Source organism: Mauremys mutica, chromosome 10 (genome assembly GCF_020497125.1).
Source record: "Mauremys mutica isolate MM-2020 ecotype Southern chromosome 10, ASM2049712v1, whole genome shotgun sequence".
Classification (NCBI taxonomy): domain Eukaryota; kingdom Metazoa; phylum Chordata; order Testudines; family Geoemydidae; genus Mauremys; species Mauremys mutica.
The window spans coordinates 35,109,838-35,126,098 of record NC_059081.1 but is presented as its reverse complement, the minus strand read 5'-3'; the positions used below and the strand labels follow the sequence as shown (position 1 = coordinate 35,126,098).

Here is a 16,261-nt window from a genome sequence, read left to right as displayed (position 1 = left end):
CTTTTTCCGCAACAGTGTGACACTGTTGACTCTCATTTAGCTTGTGATCCACTATGACCCCCAGATCCCTTTCCACAGTACTCCTTCCTAGGCAGTCACTTCCCATTTGGTATGTGTGCAATTGTTTCTTCCTAAATGGAGTACTTTGCATTTGTCCTTATTGAATTTCATCCTATCTACTTCAGACTATTTCTCCAGTTTGTCCAGATCATTTTGAATTTTAATCCAACCCTCCCCAAAGCACTTGCGACCTCTCCCAGCTTGGTATCATCCACAACTTTGTAAGTGTCCTCTCTATGCCACTGTCTAAATCAATGATGAAGATATTGAACAGAACTGGACGCAGGACCGATCTGCTAGAAACCTTTTTGGTGAAAACTGAAACAAAAAAGGCATTTAGCACTTCTGCCATTTCCACATTTTCTGTTATTGTTTCCCCCACCTCACTGAGTAACAGGCCTACCCTGTCCTTGGTCATCTTCTTGCTTCTAACGTATTTGTAGAATGTTTTCTTGTTACCCTTTATGTCTCTATCTCGTTTAATCTTATTTTCTGCCTTGGCCATTCTAATTTTGTCCGTCCATGCTTGTGGGGTTTTTTTAATATTCATTCTTTGCAATTTGACCCAGTTTCCACTTTTTGTAGGACTCTTTTTTGAGTTTCAGATCACTGAAGATCTCCTGGTTAAGCCAGGGTGGTCTCTTGCCATACTTCCTATCTTTCCTACGCAGTAGTTTGCTCTTGTGTCTTTCATAATGTCTTTTTGAAAATCTACCCACTCATCGAACTTAAACTTGTTCCCCTTAAACTTGATTCCCATGGGATCTTACCTACCAACTCCCTGAGTTTGCTAAAGTACACCTTCCTGAAATCCATTATCTTTATTCTGCTATTTTCCCTCTTACCATTCCTTAGAATCATGAACTCTGACATTTTATGATCACTTTCACCTAAGCTGCCTTCCACTTTCAAATTCTGAAACATGATGAACATGTGGGTTGTGTGTGGATTCAGGAGGCTCATGCAAGTTCAGCCTTTCATGCCTTTTCTACATTATTTGAGAATAAATCCTAAGAAAAACAGCATTGTAAATTAACTCATTTATGTCCATATTATGACTGGGTCACAAGTGGGAAGTATGGGGAAAGGTTTCAAGAAAAGTTCCCTTCCTTTTCATGTCTCATACAAGGACCAAACACAACTGCAGTCAAGGGAGTGTAGACATCACTCTCATGGTTAACTCCTGTAGGTGCACCTTGTCCATAGGGGATGGAGGAAGGACAGGAATCTCCATAAGCTTCCTCTGTACTGGCCCACAGAGCTAGGAGCCTGTAAGCTGCACTACCACAGAAGCTGGAGCAGCCTGCACTCACTCCTATGGACTGAGTACGTCAAATCCAGACATGGAGTAAGCAGGTGTACTGGACATCAGCTTTACTTTTAGATCTGTATATTTCAGTAATTGCTGATTTCTTCGTACAAAAATGAACAAACAAATAGAAATCTGTTCTTCAACAACATTGGAAATCTTCAGAGGGGAAAAAAATCTATGTTGCATTCTCTCTAACAATCAGATAAGACATTATTATGTAATCTGATTTAACTTCTGAATCTCAATTACTAGTTGTTGAATAAATACCTATCATTGGAAGGCTTGGGCAATTTTTTTGTCCTACTAACATAAACATTTCAGTTGATAAAATTACTTGAAACAAACATTGATATCGTCAGTCAAAAATCATTTAAAAAAAAACACCCAACCAAACAGTTGAATCCTTCTAAGCCTGTACATTCTTTCGTTTTGCACCTTATATATGACTTTAGTACTTACGGGTAAAATGATTAGAAGTGGATGGACTGACACTATTGGCACGATCAGCACTTTTACTGCTAGAAACTTCATTGTTTGATTCCTGTACAGAAGGGCAGGGTGAGGAGCCATCAACTTCTTCAAACTTCCTCTTTAAAATTCCACTCATAGCTGCAATGCTGTCACATGTACCTAGAACAGGAGCAGGAGCAATGAAGCATTTCAAATATTTGACCACTGACTATGCAATCAAGGTCTCCAATGTAATATTTTTTTTCATGCAAGTTTTCAGACACAAACTTGGCTACTATGTCCAGCTGAATGACAGCATAGTGAGACTTGTTAAACTGACCAGAAGAGATTTTAAAAAATGTATTATCTGTCTCATGGCCATCATTACATAAGATTCTGTACACTCTTTAATGAAAGAATTAAATTCTATCAGCACAGTCAAAGCTCTAGAATTAAACTTTTGCACAGAAAAAAACAATGCATAACTCTTAAAACATAGAGGGACAAATTCAGAGCTGGAGTAAAGTGATGTAACCTAGCAGAAGTCAATATCTGAGTACCCTTTTACACCAGGTTTGAATTTGCCTAGTAAACAGAAACATTAAATGAGGAATCAAGTACATTTATTCCAGATAATACATGATTTTTCATTAACAAGCACAAGTGGTATTTCAGGCCCCGTGCATAAGATTAAAAAAGGCTGATTGAGAGAATTTTCCTTAAGTAATCCTAGGATTTTCTTTTTATATTTTTTAAAAAGCAAAATATTTAGTACCTTGCCTACTCCTTTATTTACAAATGTGCCTTACAATGGAATTCAGGTTTATTGATGACCACCAATAGTGGCCATTTTATAAAGTGGATCTAAAATGATTTCCTGTAAGTCATTAATTTTGGTGTTGCAGATGTATTTACCCTTTTCCTACACTGATCAGTGGAAAATCACCTGTAAGTAGCAGATAAGAAGCAATTTCTTTGATGCTTTCAAAGTAGGAAAGAATTTCAGATGTTTGAGTGCCACTTGCTTGTACTGTGTAGAAGTTGCCAATTACAGCTAACTTATAACCCATCTGATTTGTCTTGTCATTAAAATTCCCTAGTAAAATTAATTCTGCCTTTGCAAGATGGAGATTTTATATCTATGGACATGTCTGATTTGGGAAATTCTCTTTAGTTTGGATCTGGAATTAATGCAATATAATGCTAAAAACAAGGGATTTCCTAAACTGATCCTCATAACAGAAATGCTTTATACACTGTCCTTACAGATTACACTAAAGATGGACCCTTACAAATTATATGTACTTGAACCTGTTTGTCATAGTTCTCCTTTCCCCTTTGCTGTTTATGAAAGATCTGTTTTCTTCAAAGGGATTTCTCCAGGCTGGAACACATGTCCCAAACAGGACACACCCTGATTCAAAACCCAGATCTAATTTCTCTCTGGTCCAAGAGCAGGCTAGCAGAAACTGCAGAGAAAGCATTTCATGCTTACCCTTAGGACAGGATGTGGTGGGGTGGCTGCCCCATCCCAGTAAACGGGTTAAAAGCAGCCCTGGAGAGGGCTGCAACTGGAAAAGCTGGGCTGATTAAGGAAGCAGCCGCAGCTGTGGCCAGCTCAATCAGGACCCAGCTGCCTTACAAGAGGGCAGTGGGCCAGGAGCTGGAGAAGTCACACTCTCTAGCTCTTTGAGAGAGAAGGACCTGGCTGCCTGGGAGCTGAGCAGGGTACCTGAGGTGGAGCAGTGCTGAGGAAGGGCAGAGGGAACTGGGGAGCTCCAGCCTAGCAAAGCCCCAGGCTGCAGGCCAAGCTAAGGGCCCACAAAGGGATACTAGGGCTGCAGAGGGGCAGCCCAGATGTAGGCAAGGCAGCTAGTCCAACCCCCCTTGCTGATGATGAGGTCTTTACAAACTGCAGTCTGCCCCAGGGAGTGGGAGTTAGATGATGACTGGCAGTAGACACTGAAGCAAGGTGGGGATAGGGGGCTGGGGGTTCCCCGGGAAGGGAGACCCAGACAGAGGGGGTACTGTGGTGGGCAGAACCCCTGGACAAAGGGCACCGGGGTCCGGGAGGGACATGGGACCCAGCAGCAGGCAAGATATCAGCCAGTAGAGGGTGCTCCAGAGCTGGAAAATAGTTAATTCCCTGGACAACCAGCAGGAGGTGCTGCGTCAGTGAGTCGCCCTGCCACACAGGGGATATAGCACCTTGCATCATTTTACAGTGACCTCTGCAGCAGATTTAAGAGCAGCATAATGGGTCTCAGAGAGTCACTCATTAAAACAATCAGGAGTAAAAAACAGAGGAAAAAGGGGGGTCCTGGGAGGCACATACAGGACCTTCACCCTATTTCCCCTCCCCCAAATGTCTCCCTTGAAAACCATCTTTTCCCACTACCTCCTGCAGTGCTTACAGCACCGAATTTGTGAAATCACAATGATTTCCATAGCAACAGACTGCAATATCAAAGCCAAAGGATTATGGCTATACAAGAGAGTAAAAAGGAGCAGCTGGAGTGTGAGGAAGAAAACACTCATGTTCAACTATCTCTAAGAATAGATAGGAGAATGCTGAGAAAGGCCAACAAAGTAAGCTGTTTATTGTTTCAACTAGACATGGGTCAAACCAACACCTCAGAATCAAACACACTGTTAGGGCATGGGTAGAAAAGGCTTCAAAATCCAAACCCAAAAATCAGACCTCTATCATAATCAAGAGGGATGAGGCTCTAAGTATCCTTAAACTGTAAGGTATTAGAAACCTCAGCTCTGAATTTCATACAGCCCAGGATTATCTCCAGATAAATACCCATTTGTCAGACATGCCCTGCTACAAATTATACAACATGATGGCTAGATGACTAATACAGGCATCGGACACATCAATAGAACTGTTCTAGGTGGTGAGCAGCTGTGGAATCTGGGATGTTTACAAATGGTAACAGAAATGAGTATTTCTCACTGAGAAGAATTTTTGAATTTCTCTGCAAAGATTGCTTTCACCTGGACTGAGCATCATGCTTCATGGGAGCAGAGCCATTTCAAAGAGTGGGTACAGTCATTACAGCTTGAACTGAAACTAGTTTTGCTCCACTAGGTTCTAGAGGACCGTTGAGCAATAATCTGCAAGTTAGATCCATATTACTCCTGTCTGGAGATGTTGGTGCCTTTATTGAAGTGGACTGTCAACACCTCCCAGGAGTAGGGTGACCAGATAGCAACTGTGAAAAAATAGGACGAGGTTGGGGGGTTAGGCGACTATATAAGAAAAAGTCCCAAAAAACATGCCTGTCCCTTTAAAAATGGGACATCTGATAACCCTACCCATGAGGAAGGCAAGATATCTGCTTCTATGAAACTGACAGCTGTTCATTGTTTTATCTAGATTCTCTCTTTTTCTTGGGAAAGTTATTGAAAAGGTTGTTGTAGCAGTGCAGTCAAGATGGTGGTACAGAAGCTACATGGATATATTATGGATGATATCCTTCTGGTGGTGATGATGAATGAAGATCAGGGGCCCTGTTAAAACTGTCAGCTGCCTTCAATACCATTGACCATGAGCTGATGTTGACATGACTATGCACACTAATGGGGTAGGTGATATCACATGCACGCTAACGGGGTAGGTGATATCACCCTTGAGAGTCTCCACTTCTTTCTTTCTATGAGAACTTGGAGGATCATTTTGAGAAATTGCTCTGAATATTTCCCCTTGTTGGGCTTCCAGTGGATTCCATTTTGTCACTCCTCCCGTACAATGCATATATGGAGAGTTTAGGTGGGTACTGAGGAGATAATGCCAACAGGCGAGATCTCTCCTGTCAAAATAATAAAACCAGCTCAACAGGCAGTGCTAGCTACGTCAGCAGGAAAGCATCTCCTGCTGACATAGTGCTGTGGACACAAGCGCTTATGCCGGTAAAACCTGTTTTATTCACATCCCTGAGGCCTTGTCTACACTACAAGACTATTTCGAATCAACTTAGTTCGAATTTGTGGATTCGACCTTATGAAGTCGAATTTGTGTATCCATACTAAATACACTAATTCGAATTTCTGAGTCCACATTCACGGGGCCAGCGTCGACTTTGGAAGCGGTGCACTGTGGGAAGCTATCCCACAGTTCCCGCACTCCCCGCTGCCCATTGGAATGCTGGGTAGAGCCCCCAATGCCTGCTGGGGGGAAAAATGTGCCGAGGGTGGTTTTGGGTAACTGTCATTATTGAACCGTCACTCCCGCCCTCTCTCCCTGAAAGCGCCGGCGGGAAATCTGTTCGCGCCCTTCTCTTGTCAGTTACAGCGCGTACGCCACAGCACTGCGAGCATGGAGCCCGCTGCGATCATCGCTGCACTTATGGCCGTTGTCAACTCCTCGCACCTTATCGTCCACCTCTTCCACAGTCAGCTGCTGAGAAATCGGGCGAGGAGGCTCCGGCAGCGCGGTGAGGACAGGAATTCACAGAGTGGCGCAGACCTCTCACAAAGCAGGGTACGCCGCGCCGTGGAGATCATGGTGGCAATGGGTCAAGTTCATGGTGTGGAACGGCACGGGTGTGGTTCTGGGCCCGGGAAACCAGCACGGACTGGTGGGACCGCATAGTGCTGCAGGTCTGGGAAACTTCAGGATGCGTAAGGGCACTTTCCTTGAACTCTGTGACTTGCTGGCCCCTGCCCTGAAGCACCAGGACACACGGATGCGAGCAGCCCTGAGTGTGCAGAAGCGAGTGGCCATAGCCCTCTGGAAACTTGCAACGCCAGACAGCTACCGGTCAGTAGCGAACCACTTTGGCGTGGGCAAATCTACCGTGGGGGTTGCTGTGATGCAAGTAGCCCACGCAATCGTTGAGCAACTGCTCTCAAAGGTAGTGACTCTCGGAAACGTCCAGGACATCATACATGGCTTCGCCGCGATGGGATTCCCAAACTGCGGTGGGGCTATAGATGGGACTCACATCCCTATCCTGGCACCAGCCCACCAGGCCAGCGAGTACATTAACCGAAAGGGCTACTTTTCAATGGTGCTGCAAGCACTGATGGACCATAGGAGACGTTTTACCAACATCTTCGTTGGATGGGCGGGCAAGGTTCATGACGCGCGTGTGTTCAGGAACTCTGGTCTGTTTAGACGACTCCAGGCAGGAACTTTCTTCCCGGACCACAAAATAACGTTTGGGGATGTGCAGATGCCTACAGTGATCCTCGGGGACCCAGCCTACCCGCTAATGCCCTGGCTCATGAAGCCCTATACAGGCGCCTTGGACAGTGAGAAGGAACTCTTCAACTACCGGCTGAGCAAGTGCAGAATGGTGGTGGAGTGTGCTTTCGGACGTCTTAAGGGGAGGTGGCGGAGCTTACTGACTCGCTCGGACATCAGCGAAAAGAATATCCCCGTAGTTATTGCTGCTTGCTGTGTGCTCCACAATGTCTGTGAGAGCAAGGGCGAGACCTTTTTGGCCGGATGGGAGGTTGAGGCAAATCGCCTGGCTGCTGTTTACGCTCAGCCAGACACCCGTGCCGAAAAACTATCCCAGCGGGAAGCGCTGTGTATCCGGGAGGCTTTGAAAGCAAGTTTCCTCGGAGAGCAGGGTAACCTATGACTCTACACTTGATTTTAAGAGAAGCTGATCCTGGGCCTGTGTCTCTATGTGTTGAGTGAGATCTGTGGTTACATACCCCGTTCTCCAAGTTTCCCCCACTTCCAAAACACGTTTTTAAACAAATTAAATGGAACAGTTATTTTTAATAAATCTTTCCTTTACTTTGCATTTCTGTTCAGGGTTTGAAACATGGACGCATACTGTGCTGGGTACGGTGTGCACTGATGTACAGACCGCTTGTACAATACAGTACGACAGCCTCCTGCTCCTACATAGGTCTCTGGGGTGGGGGACGGTTTCAAGTGGTTGTGCATGTAGGGGTGGGTTTGCAGGAAGGGGCGAGTGGTACCGTCTTTGCATAGGGATTTGGATGCAGGCTCTGTGCTGTGGGTTTGGGCGTAGGAAGGGGTGAGGGGTGTGGGGGAAGGGTGAGTATCTGTCCGTGGATGAGGGCTCTTGTTGGGGCTCAGGGCAGCGGAGAGGATCGCGCCTACGGTGGAAGTGCATGGTAAGGGCAGCATGCCTTAACATTAGGGGGTGGCAGGCGCTAGGACCGTGGACAAGCGTACACATCACAGAATGACACGGGGCAGCATACACCACACAGAGGGACCCTGGTGACTACTGAATGCAGTCTGTGTGTGCCCTGCAGTTGATCCTGCCCCCGATAGTCTGTACCCTGCTAATGTAGGCTATCCTGTGCAATTATAAATCTCCTGCCCCCCCCTACATACACAGTCTTCTGACACGAAAGACGTGACGGAAAGAGTGAACAACAGCAAACAGCTTTTATTAATCTACTACATAGTGGGGTGATGAAACTTGGATTTGGGACTGGGTGATCCTGTAAGGGAGCGCTTCTAAACAGTTATAGCGTCAGAGGTGTGTGGAACATTAGCGCTCAGCTGTGGTGCAGTGACAGTTCTCACGGCCCCTACCGCCCCTCCGTCTTGTAATTTTCGGTGAGGGGGGGACAGGACTTCTTGGCGTTGGAGGGTGGTTGCAGATACAGTGCAGGGGGGCTCTCACCTCCTGCCTGCGGTCCTGCAGAACATCAACAAGGCGCCGGAGCGTGTCCGTTTGCTCCCTCATTAGCCCAAGCAGCGTTTGAGTCGCCTGCTGGTCTTCCTGCCGCCACCTATCCTCCCGTTCGATGTGTGTGCGATGCTGTTGACATAAGCTCTCCCTCCACTGTCTCTGCTCTGCTGCCTCGGCTCTGGAACAGGCCATCAGTTCCGCGAACATCTCTTCCCGAGTCTTTTTCTTTCGCCGCCTAATCTGAGCCAGCCTCTGCGAGGGGGATGCCGGGGCAGTCCGGGAAAGAGCCGAAGCTGTGTGATGGGAAACAGTAAGTGATTTCCTTGAACAGATACATGTTTGCGAACAGTGAACACAGTCTACCAGTCTAGTCAGTTTCTCTGAACAAGACCATACAGGGCACCAAGTCTCACGAGATCTCAGGAAAAGTTCGAGATTTCGGAATACGCTCTCATTGGCGGCGCCATTGCACAGGAGAGCGGACAAGCGGGGAGAGACAGCATAATCCGTCTTGCAGACAGTCCTGGTAAGCCTTAAAGTAGATCATGCTTATCAGTTAGTGGATAGCTGTGCTCTCCTGCTAAAGGCAATCTGGAAAGCAGAAAGGCTGAGCCTTTTCCAGCCCCTCCCGCCAGTGCACGGGAAAGATCAATGTCTGCTTGTTCTCTGTGGCCTCCAGCACATGGCTGTTAAGCGAGGGTCGTTGTTATGCAACCTAATTGTAAACCGTTAACAATAGTAACAATACACTAATTGCCCGACTTAGATGCAGCCTGTGCAGACCGACATCACCCTGAGGCGGGTCACTCGCAGTCAGAGAGAGCGGATGCTACTGGAAGCCCTGCACAGACCAGGACCATATGCAGCAATGCTGGTGGAGGCGATGATTCCTCTCTACATTAGGATCTCCTGGCGCGGAAGAGTGTGCTTCCATGGAGCACAGAATAAGGCACCTCTCCCCAGGAACCTCCTGCAGAGGCTTTTTGAGCTGCTCTCTGAGAGCTTTCTTGAACTGTCCCAAGAGGATTATTGTTCAATCCCTATATGTGTGGACCTACTATTTATATAGTTTGACATGTAAAATTTTGTATATAGTATTTCTATTTTTTCTATACCCGTTTTTTAAAAAATAAAAGTTTCCATGTTTATAGCACTTACCGCCTGATCCTTCCCCTGATTCTGAGTCCGGGTTAACGGCCGGGGAGGGTTGGTAGGGGATCTCTGTGAGGGTGATGAAGAGATCCTGGCTGTCAGGGCAAGCGGTATTGTGTTCGCTGTCGCCTGCGCCGTCCTCCACAAACCCTTCCTCATCGCCGAGGAACTGTCCAGGTACACTATGCCATCCTCAGAGTCCACGGTCACTGGTGGGGCAGTGGTGGCAGACCCACCGAGAATGGCATGCAGTGCCTCGTAGAAGCGGCATGTCTGGGGCTGTGCTCCGGAGCGTCCGTTTGCCGCTCTGACTTTTTGGTAACCTTGTCTCAGGTCCTTGACTTTCACGCGGCACTGCATCGCATCCCGGCTGTATCCTTTCTCTATCATTGCTTTAGAGACCTTCTCGAAGGTCTTTGCATTCCGCTTGTTGGAGCGCAGCTCCAAGAGCACAGACTCCTCGCCCCACACAATGATCAGATCCAGGACTTCCCGGTCTGTCCATGCTGGGGACCTCTTTCTATTCTTGGATTGGCCGGACTCCTCTGCTGGAGAGCTCTGCATCGTTGCAGGTGCTGCGGAGCTCGCCCCGATGTCCAGCCAGGACGTCAGATTCAAAGTGCCCAGACAGGAAAAGGAATTCAAATTTTCCCGGGTCATTTCCTGTGTGGCTGGTCAGAGAATCCAAGCTCGGACTGCTGTCCAGAGCGTCAACAGAGTGGTGCACTGTGGGATAGCTCCCGGAGCTACTAAGTTCGATTAGCATCCACACCTAGCCTAATTCGAGCTAGCCATGTCGAATTTAGCGCTACTCCACCTGTCGAGGTGGAGTACCAAATTCGAACTAAAGAGCCCTCTAGTTCGAATTAAATGGCTTCCTGGTGTGGACGGTTGAGCGGTTAGTTCGAATTAACGCTGCTAAATTCGAATTAAAGTCCTAGTGTAGACCAGGCCTGAGCAACAAAAGTTTTGCTGATGTAAGTGCTAGTGTAGACATGGCCTAACGCTGTTCTGCTGTAACTGGCAGCTCTACTCACAAGCATCAGTTGCCTGACTTAGGCTCTAATGGCTTCATTGGTAGAATATATACAGAGCAAGAAAATTGCGCTTAGGGACTTTTCTATGCAGACCAAGAGTACAGAATTGCTTATCACTGTGGCAGTGCCAATGGCTTTCTGATTCTGAAAAAATCCTGTGGCCAAGACTCCCAGAGGGGTGCAGATATTAACCAGAGTGATTGCAACTAACTGCCAAGGATAAACCATGACTATGTCTGACTTGTCAGATCCCCTTGAAACTCCTCAGAGGTCCAGTTTGAGCATCAAGCCTGTTAATCTGGAAAACCACCTCCAGAAGCCTGATCTTAAAGCTAAGCTTTGGCCTGTAATTTCCGAGTGGGCATGTGGGAGGGCACTCAAGGGCAATGGCTGGGGTCTTTGCCAGCCAAGAAACCTAAAGGGTGCTTCCTTTTTGAGCATTTGTCTTCAGTGCCTCATATAGACCCATATGTATACAGGAATTATGCTTATGTGAGATTTAGTCTGTATATGTCACATCTTTGTTAAATATCCAGGTAATGAGTCACTGCATAGCAGCCGGTATTGGCTGCTCCCCTGGTAAGGGACTTGTGGGCACAATTTCAGGTGCACACTTAAGTCTCCATAGACCATTTTCATCAGGTTGATTCCATTGAGAACTCTACACAGGGTGCATTTTATTGGCCTTACCTTTCTCCTCATATACCCTCAGTCCAGGCAGAACTTTGTGTCTACATGCTCAGTAGATGCAAACACCATTTGTGCTTTGCTTCTTCAGGCTCAGCTGCCCTATTTAACAGCACAAACCCTATCAACATTTGCCCTGAAATGTATTACTGTGAAAAGTACTACTGAATTTTTCTTAAGTAGTGGAAATTCTATTCTACTTGGGGAGGGTGTGGGGAGGGGAAACTATTTACAGTTTCTCTGCCAGATGTTGACAACAGTAACAAGGGCCAGGTTCTATAAGTTTAGGAGACCCTTTCTAATAAATTAAATATGTGGTGCAAGCCCTCACAAGGGCTATACTTCCACTTTCAGCTCTAACCAACTAAAATTTGATCTCCCTGGTCACGTATGTTTCCAGGAGTTTCTTCCCCATTCTCATGCTCTTGTCCTCTATGATATGAAACCACAAAAACCATTTATTTGGAAAAACACAAAACCATATATTTAAATTAAATAAAATTAGAAATCCCAAACAAACAATGTATGAGTTATACCCAGCCCCACTGTCTTAGTTAATTTGCCCAGCTAGTCAAGGACCAAATACTCAGTTCCTACTCACTTATTCCTTATTCATTAACCCAATTAGATATCATGGTGGACAAGTATCCACTAGGAGGCTCTCTCTCTGCCTGTATGCTTCAGTTCAGCAAAGCAAGCAACACCAAGTAGGTCCTGCAGAGTTAAATCTGTGCCACTACCAGATCAGTCCTGTAGAATCTGCTCTGCTGGCCAGGTCCTGCAAAGTCTGGTCTACACAAAGTTCCAAATCTCCTGGTTCTTTTGACAATGCCCCTGGCATCTCACAGCCCTTCAACTCTTACCTCTCCAATTTTTGAATTTTGGGGCTCTGTTACCAGAATCCACTACCTTTTAGCGCAGGGTGGCTTGCTCTGCCCCAAGAAGTATCTCTTATAATTTCTCCCTCATTATATGCACCATCTAATATAATTTCAAAACCACAACACAATCAAATTCCGAACAATACAACATACAGCACCACATAAATGCACTGCGGTGAAGTAATAACGTGTAAATCAAGCCTACTAGAGCTATGTTTTCCCCTTTCACCCACAAGGGGCAGCAGAGAGTTCCATCCCTCCAAGCCTTCTAGAGCTAGGACTTACATCTACATAGCATAGGGCCAAATCCTTCTCACCTTGCTTTTCTTAGGATCATTGACATAAATGGGACTACTTGCATGAGATAGAAATTATGGCCAATATTCTGCTTGTCTAAAGGCTTTTTAAAGTGACCTTTCCTTTGTACTTACATGTATGGTGTTTGGCCTCTACACTAAGCAAAAGGTGTTTTGTCTATGGTGGAGGGAAGGAACACCGAAGAAAGTGGCTGAGAGGAAGTAGGATAAAGTGAATTTAAAATATAGCTCACAGCTTGAAGTATGGACAGATCTAACTTTATGATCGCAATGTTTAGAAAAGTGGTTCTCAACCCGCGGCCCATGTGACATCCTCAGGGCCATACAGGTAGCATATATATTGTGTGGATGCCACCCACATAACACAGAGAGATTTGCATATGTGACCCACAATTGTAAATAGGTTGAGAACCACTGATTTAGAGGTTAACTGCACAGAAGAAGCATAAAACAATCAAGTTCCTCCTATATTCTAGCCACCTGTTCCTGGATTTTCCTTTGTAGGCTATTCTCCACATTTCTTCTATATTAATAAGTAGTTCAAATTGTTCTTTTCAACATGGATTTTAATCCAAAGGAGTACAGTTCCAAGGAGTTTAGAGATTAACATAGGAGCCTAACCTGTATTACAACAGTGCTTCCACTTTTTACTGTTCCCAGGAACTTCTTGGCCAACAAAAGCATAACTCACATGGGATGCTCTCTTAATCCATGTGCATAAACCATAAGAAAATTAATGCAAAGTAAGAAAAAGCAGGAAAACAATGTAGAACCAGTTACATTACATAATGTATGCAAATATTCCTAGAATCAATGGTAGTCAAGACTCACCGCATCCATCATATCAATTCTAAGGCAAAAATCAAAGGATATAAAGAGAGGAAATTAAGGCATGGTTACAGTTCAGGAATGCCTACTACTCTTTTCTGTAGAGAATTTTCAGCTCCAAACAGTTCCTGAGCAAAACTAAGCTTCAGATAACAAAACCATCATAAATCCTATTGGTTTATATGGATGAGAGACCTGGGCACTTACTGGGAAGAAACAAAAAAGACAGTTAAATACCTTTGAAAAATAAGGAGTTGATTTGAATTTTGGGGCCAGTAAGAGAGAATGATGTGTGGAGAAGATCTAATAGGGAACTATGGGAGGTCTATGGTGAATTAAGTATAGAGTTTGTAGTGAAATCCCAATGACTTCAGTGGGCAGATCATTTAGTCAGGATGACAGAAGACACTGCAGCTAAGCATCTCTTGGCAGGACAGCTTTGTAGTGTCTGACCTCTTGGCTGACCAAGGAGAAGATGGAGAGAGAATATTAATGTGAATTACCATCATTGAGAAAATATGTCTGACAGAAAAAGGTGGGGATAAATTCAGAGAGTGGCCAAGAACCAGCATGCTCTATAGAGTCAGGGAGTAACTAACTAACTATATAAACTCTCGTGCTTCAGGACATAAAATTACCTTCACTGATACAGATGGAAGCTTTCCCTACAGAAGTTTTTTCCATAACTATCCGTGGTGAAGTTTCTTGCATATGGTGAGTAAGATGGGAACACAAGGGGTGTCGTTTTCCTGAAGGAAAGCTCACATTTCAAAAGTTTGGGAAATGCTGTAATACCTTAACCACTAAGGGAAAAAAAAAAAAAAAAAACCTGAATAGCTGCAAAATAAATTTAGGAGAGCTGAATTGGAAACAATGAGTTTAATGAGTTTATTATTTTCTTTTGGGGAATGATACAGAGTAAAGCATTTTGTCTTCACAAAGTGATATACTAGCAGAAGTTTTAACAGCTGTTTCACACAGAACAAATAATTTTTCTCCTCTTCAGACATGAACAGTTAATGCAGAAAATTGCTGAAAAGCCATAGCTTGGCAGCAAGTCACACACTGCTGTTTGTTCTGAACTTACTGAATACGATATTACATTAGTTTTCTGTTTCTTTACATTACCATCATAATCCTGCATAACGCAGACGTAGTGACAGGCAACGTGAGACAAACACTCCCGTTATTATTTTCAGTAGATAAAACTGTTGCTTCTATTTCTAGAAATAAAAAGACTCATGCCAAACTGGCACAATTCCATTACAGCTGTAAAGATGCCTCTTGTTATACAGGAAGCACTTACATCTTGTATTTTTCTAAATATGTTCTGAGATACTTAATAGCCCCATATAAGCTCACCTTATAACTTATCATGCTTGTTTTATACAAGTAAAGATGAAGCTAGTACATACCATTACTAGACTCCATCTTATTTTAAATTGACTTTGCTTTGCATGTATTGCTATGCAACAGATTATTTTCAATAAGAAACACTTCTATGATTAATTATATTGTTCCCATATAAAGGAACGCAATAATATGTATGCATTTTATAATCCATTTACTAATCCATCTGCTTTATTACTAATGTTAATATTCTCTTTTATAATGAAACAGATACTGAGATCATTTCCTCATATTCATTTCAATTAATCAAAACTAATATGTTGAGCCCACTTTAAATCACTCTTGGAACTCACTGTGTTGTCATTCAAAATGAATTTACTATTAAATATTTAATCCCCTGCAAATTATCTATGTCACTATAACTTGTAATATGTTAATGCTACATATGATGCGCATCAAAGGAGAAGACATGCCTCACTCAGTACCGTAAAATTAATCGAGACTTCTGCTCTCTAGTAAAACAAAGTGCACAGATAATATTTAAAGGAAAAGAAACACATTCAGGTTTGTCATTTGTTCTATTTTCTTGGCACAATCAGGGAGACAAACAGAAACACCAGTTTAAAGGAAAAGAACAGTTAAGAGTAATAGTAGTGGTATTTTGCCTACACTGAATACCAGTTAACAACAAAAAACAATGTGACATGTGAAGACTGTAAAACTGTTTTCAAAATGAACAAATATCCAGCTTCTCCTCCCAAGGATAAAATAAAATGGTGGCTGACATGTCTTTGCTGTGGCAATGAGAAGAATTAATTCTTTACAAAATGAAACCTCTAGTAATGTTAATACATATTTTAAGACGATTATATACACCTCTACCCCGATATAACACGACCTGATATAACACAAATTCGGATATAACGCGGTAAAGCAGTGCTCCGGGGATGTGGGGCTGCACACTCCGGTGGATCAAAGCAAGTTCAATATAACGCGGTTTCACCTATAACGCGGTAAGATTTTTTGGCTCCTGAGGACAGTGTTATATCGAGGTAGAGGTGTAGTTACACTAATTATTTTGAAATGATGAAAAAACAGGTTTTTTTTAAATTGAAATAATAGCCTGAAGAGCATTCACTCATCATGGTTGAGCAAAATTTCACAAGGGTGAAAAAAATTAAAGTATTGGTTTATACAGAATGTGAATAAAAGCGATTAAACATGGTTGACTTTTGAGATGTAATACGTTTAAACTTTTTTCCTTTTATGAGGGGAAAAAAAGAAGGTTTCTTACATTTTAACAGAATATCACATAGACAACTCAACTGCTTTCCACAATTAACATGCAAACTAGAAAAAGGAGTGCAACTTCATTAAACATTTTTCAAGAAAAAAATAAGCAAAATGTAATCTTATTTATATAAAGTGAACTCAAGCACAGAAACTAATAATAAGGTCAGGGCTTGGATCCTGCTCCTATTGAAGTCAATGCCACTGATTTCAGTGGAAGTAGGATTAGAACTCAAGATGCTGCTCTAATGTCTAACTCACA

The 16,261-nt window shown here is 43.8% G+C and overlaps 1 protein-coding gene across 2 annotated transcripts in view; it reads right to left on the bottom strand.

Moving 5' to 3' along the window:
* CSRNP3 (cysteine and serine rich nuclear protein 3) overlaps window positions 1-16,261 on the bottom strand; it is a 146,983-nt gene that overhangs the window by 90,285 nt on the left and 40,437 nt on the right. For both annotated transcript variants that reach the window (XM_045031873.1, XM_045031874.1), the window contains exon 2: window positions 1,832-2,002. In XM_045031873.1, coding sequence (XP_044887808.1) covers window positions 1,832-1,979 — 148 coding nt within the window. In that variant the 5' untranslated portion in view covers window positions 1,980-2,002. The remainder of the gene's footprint in view (window positions 1-1,831; window positions 2,003-16,261) is intronic.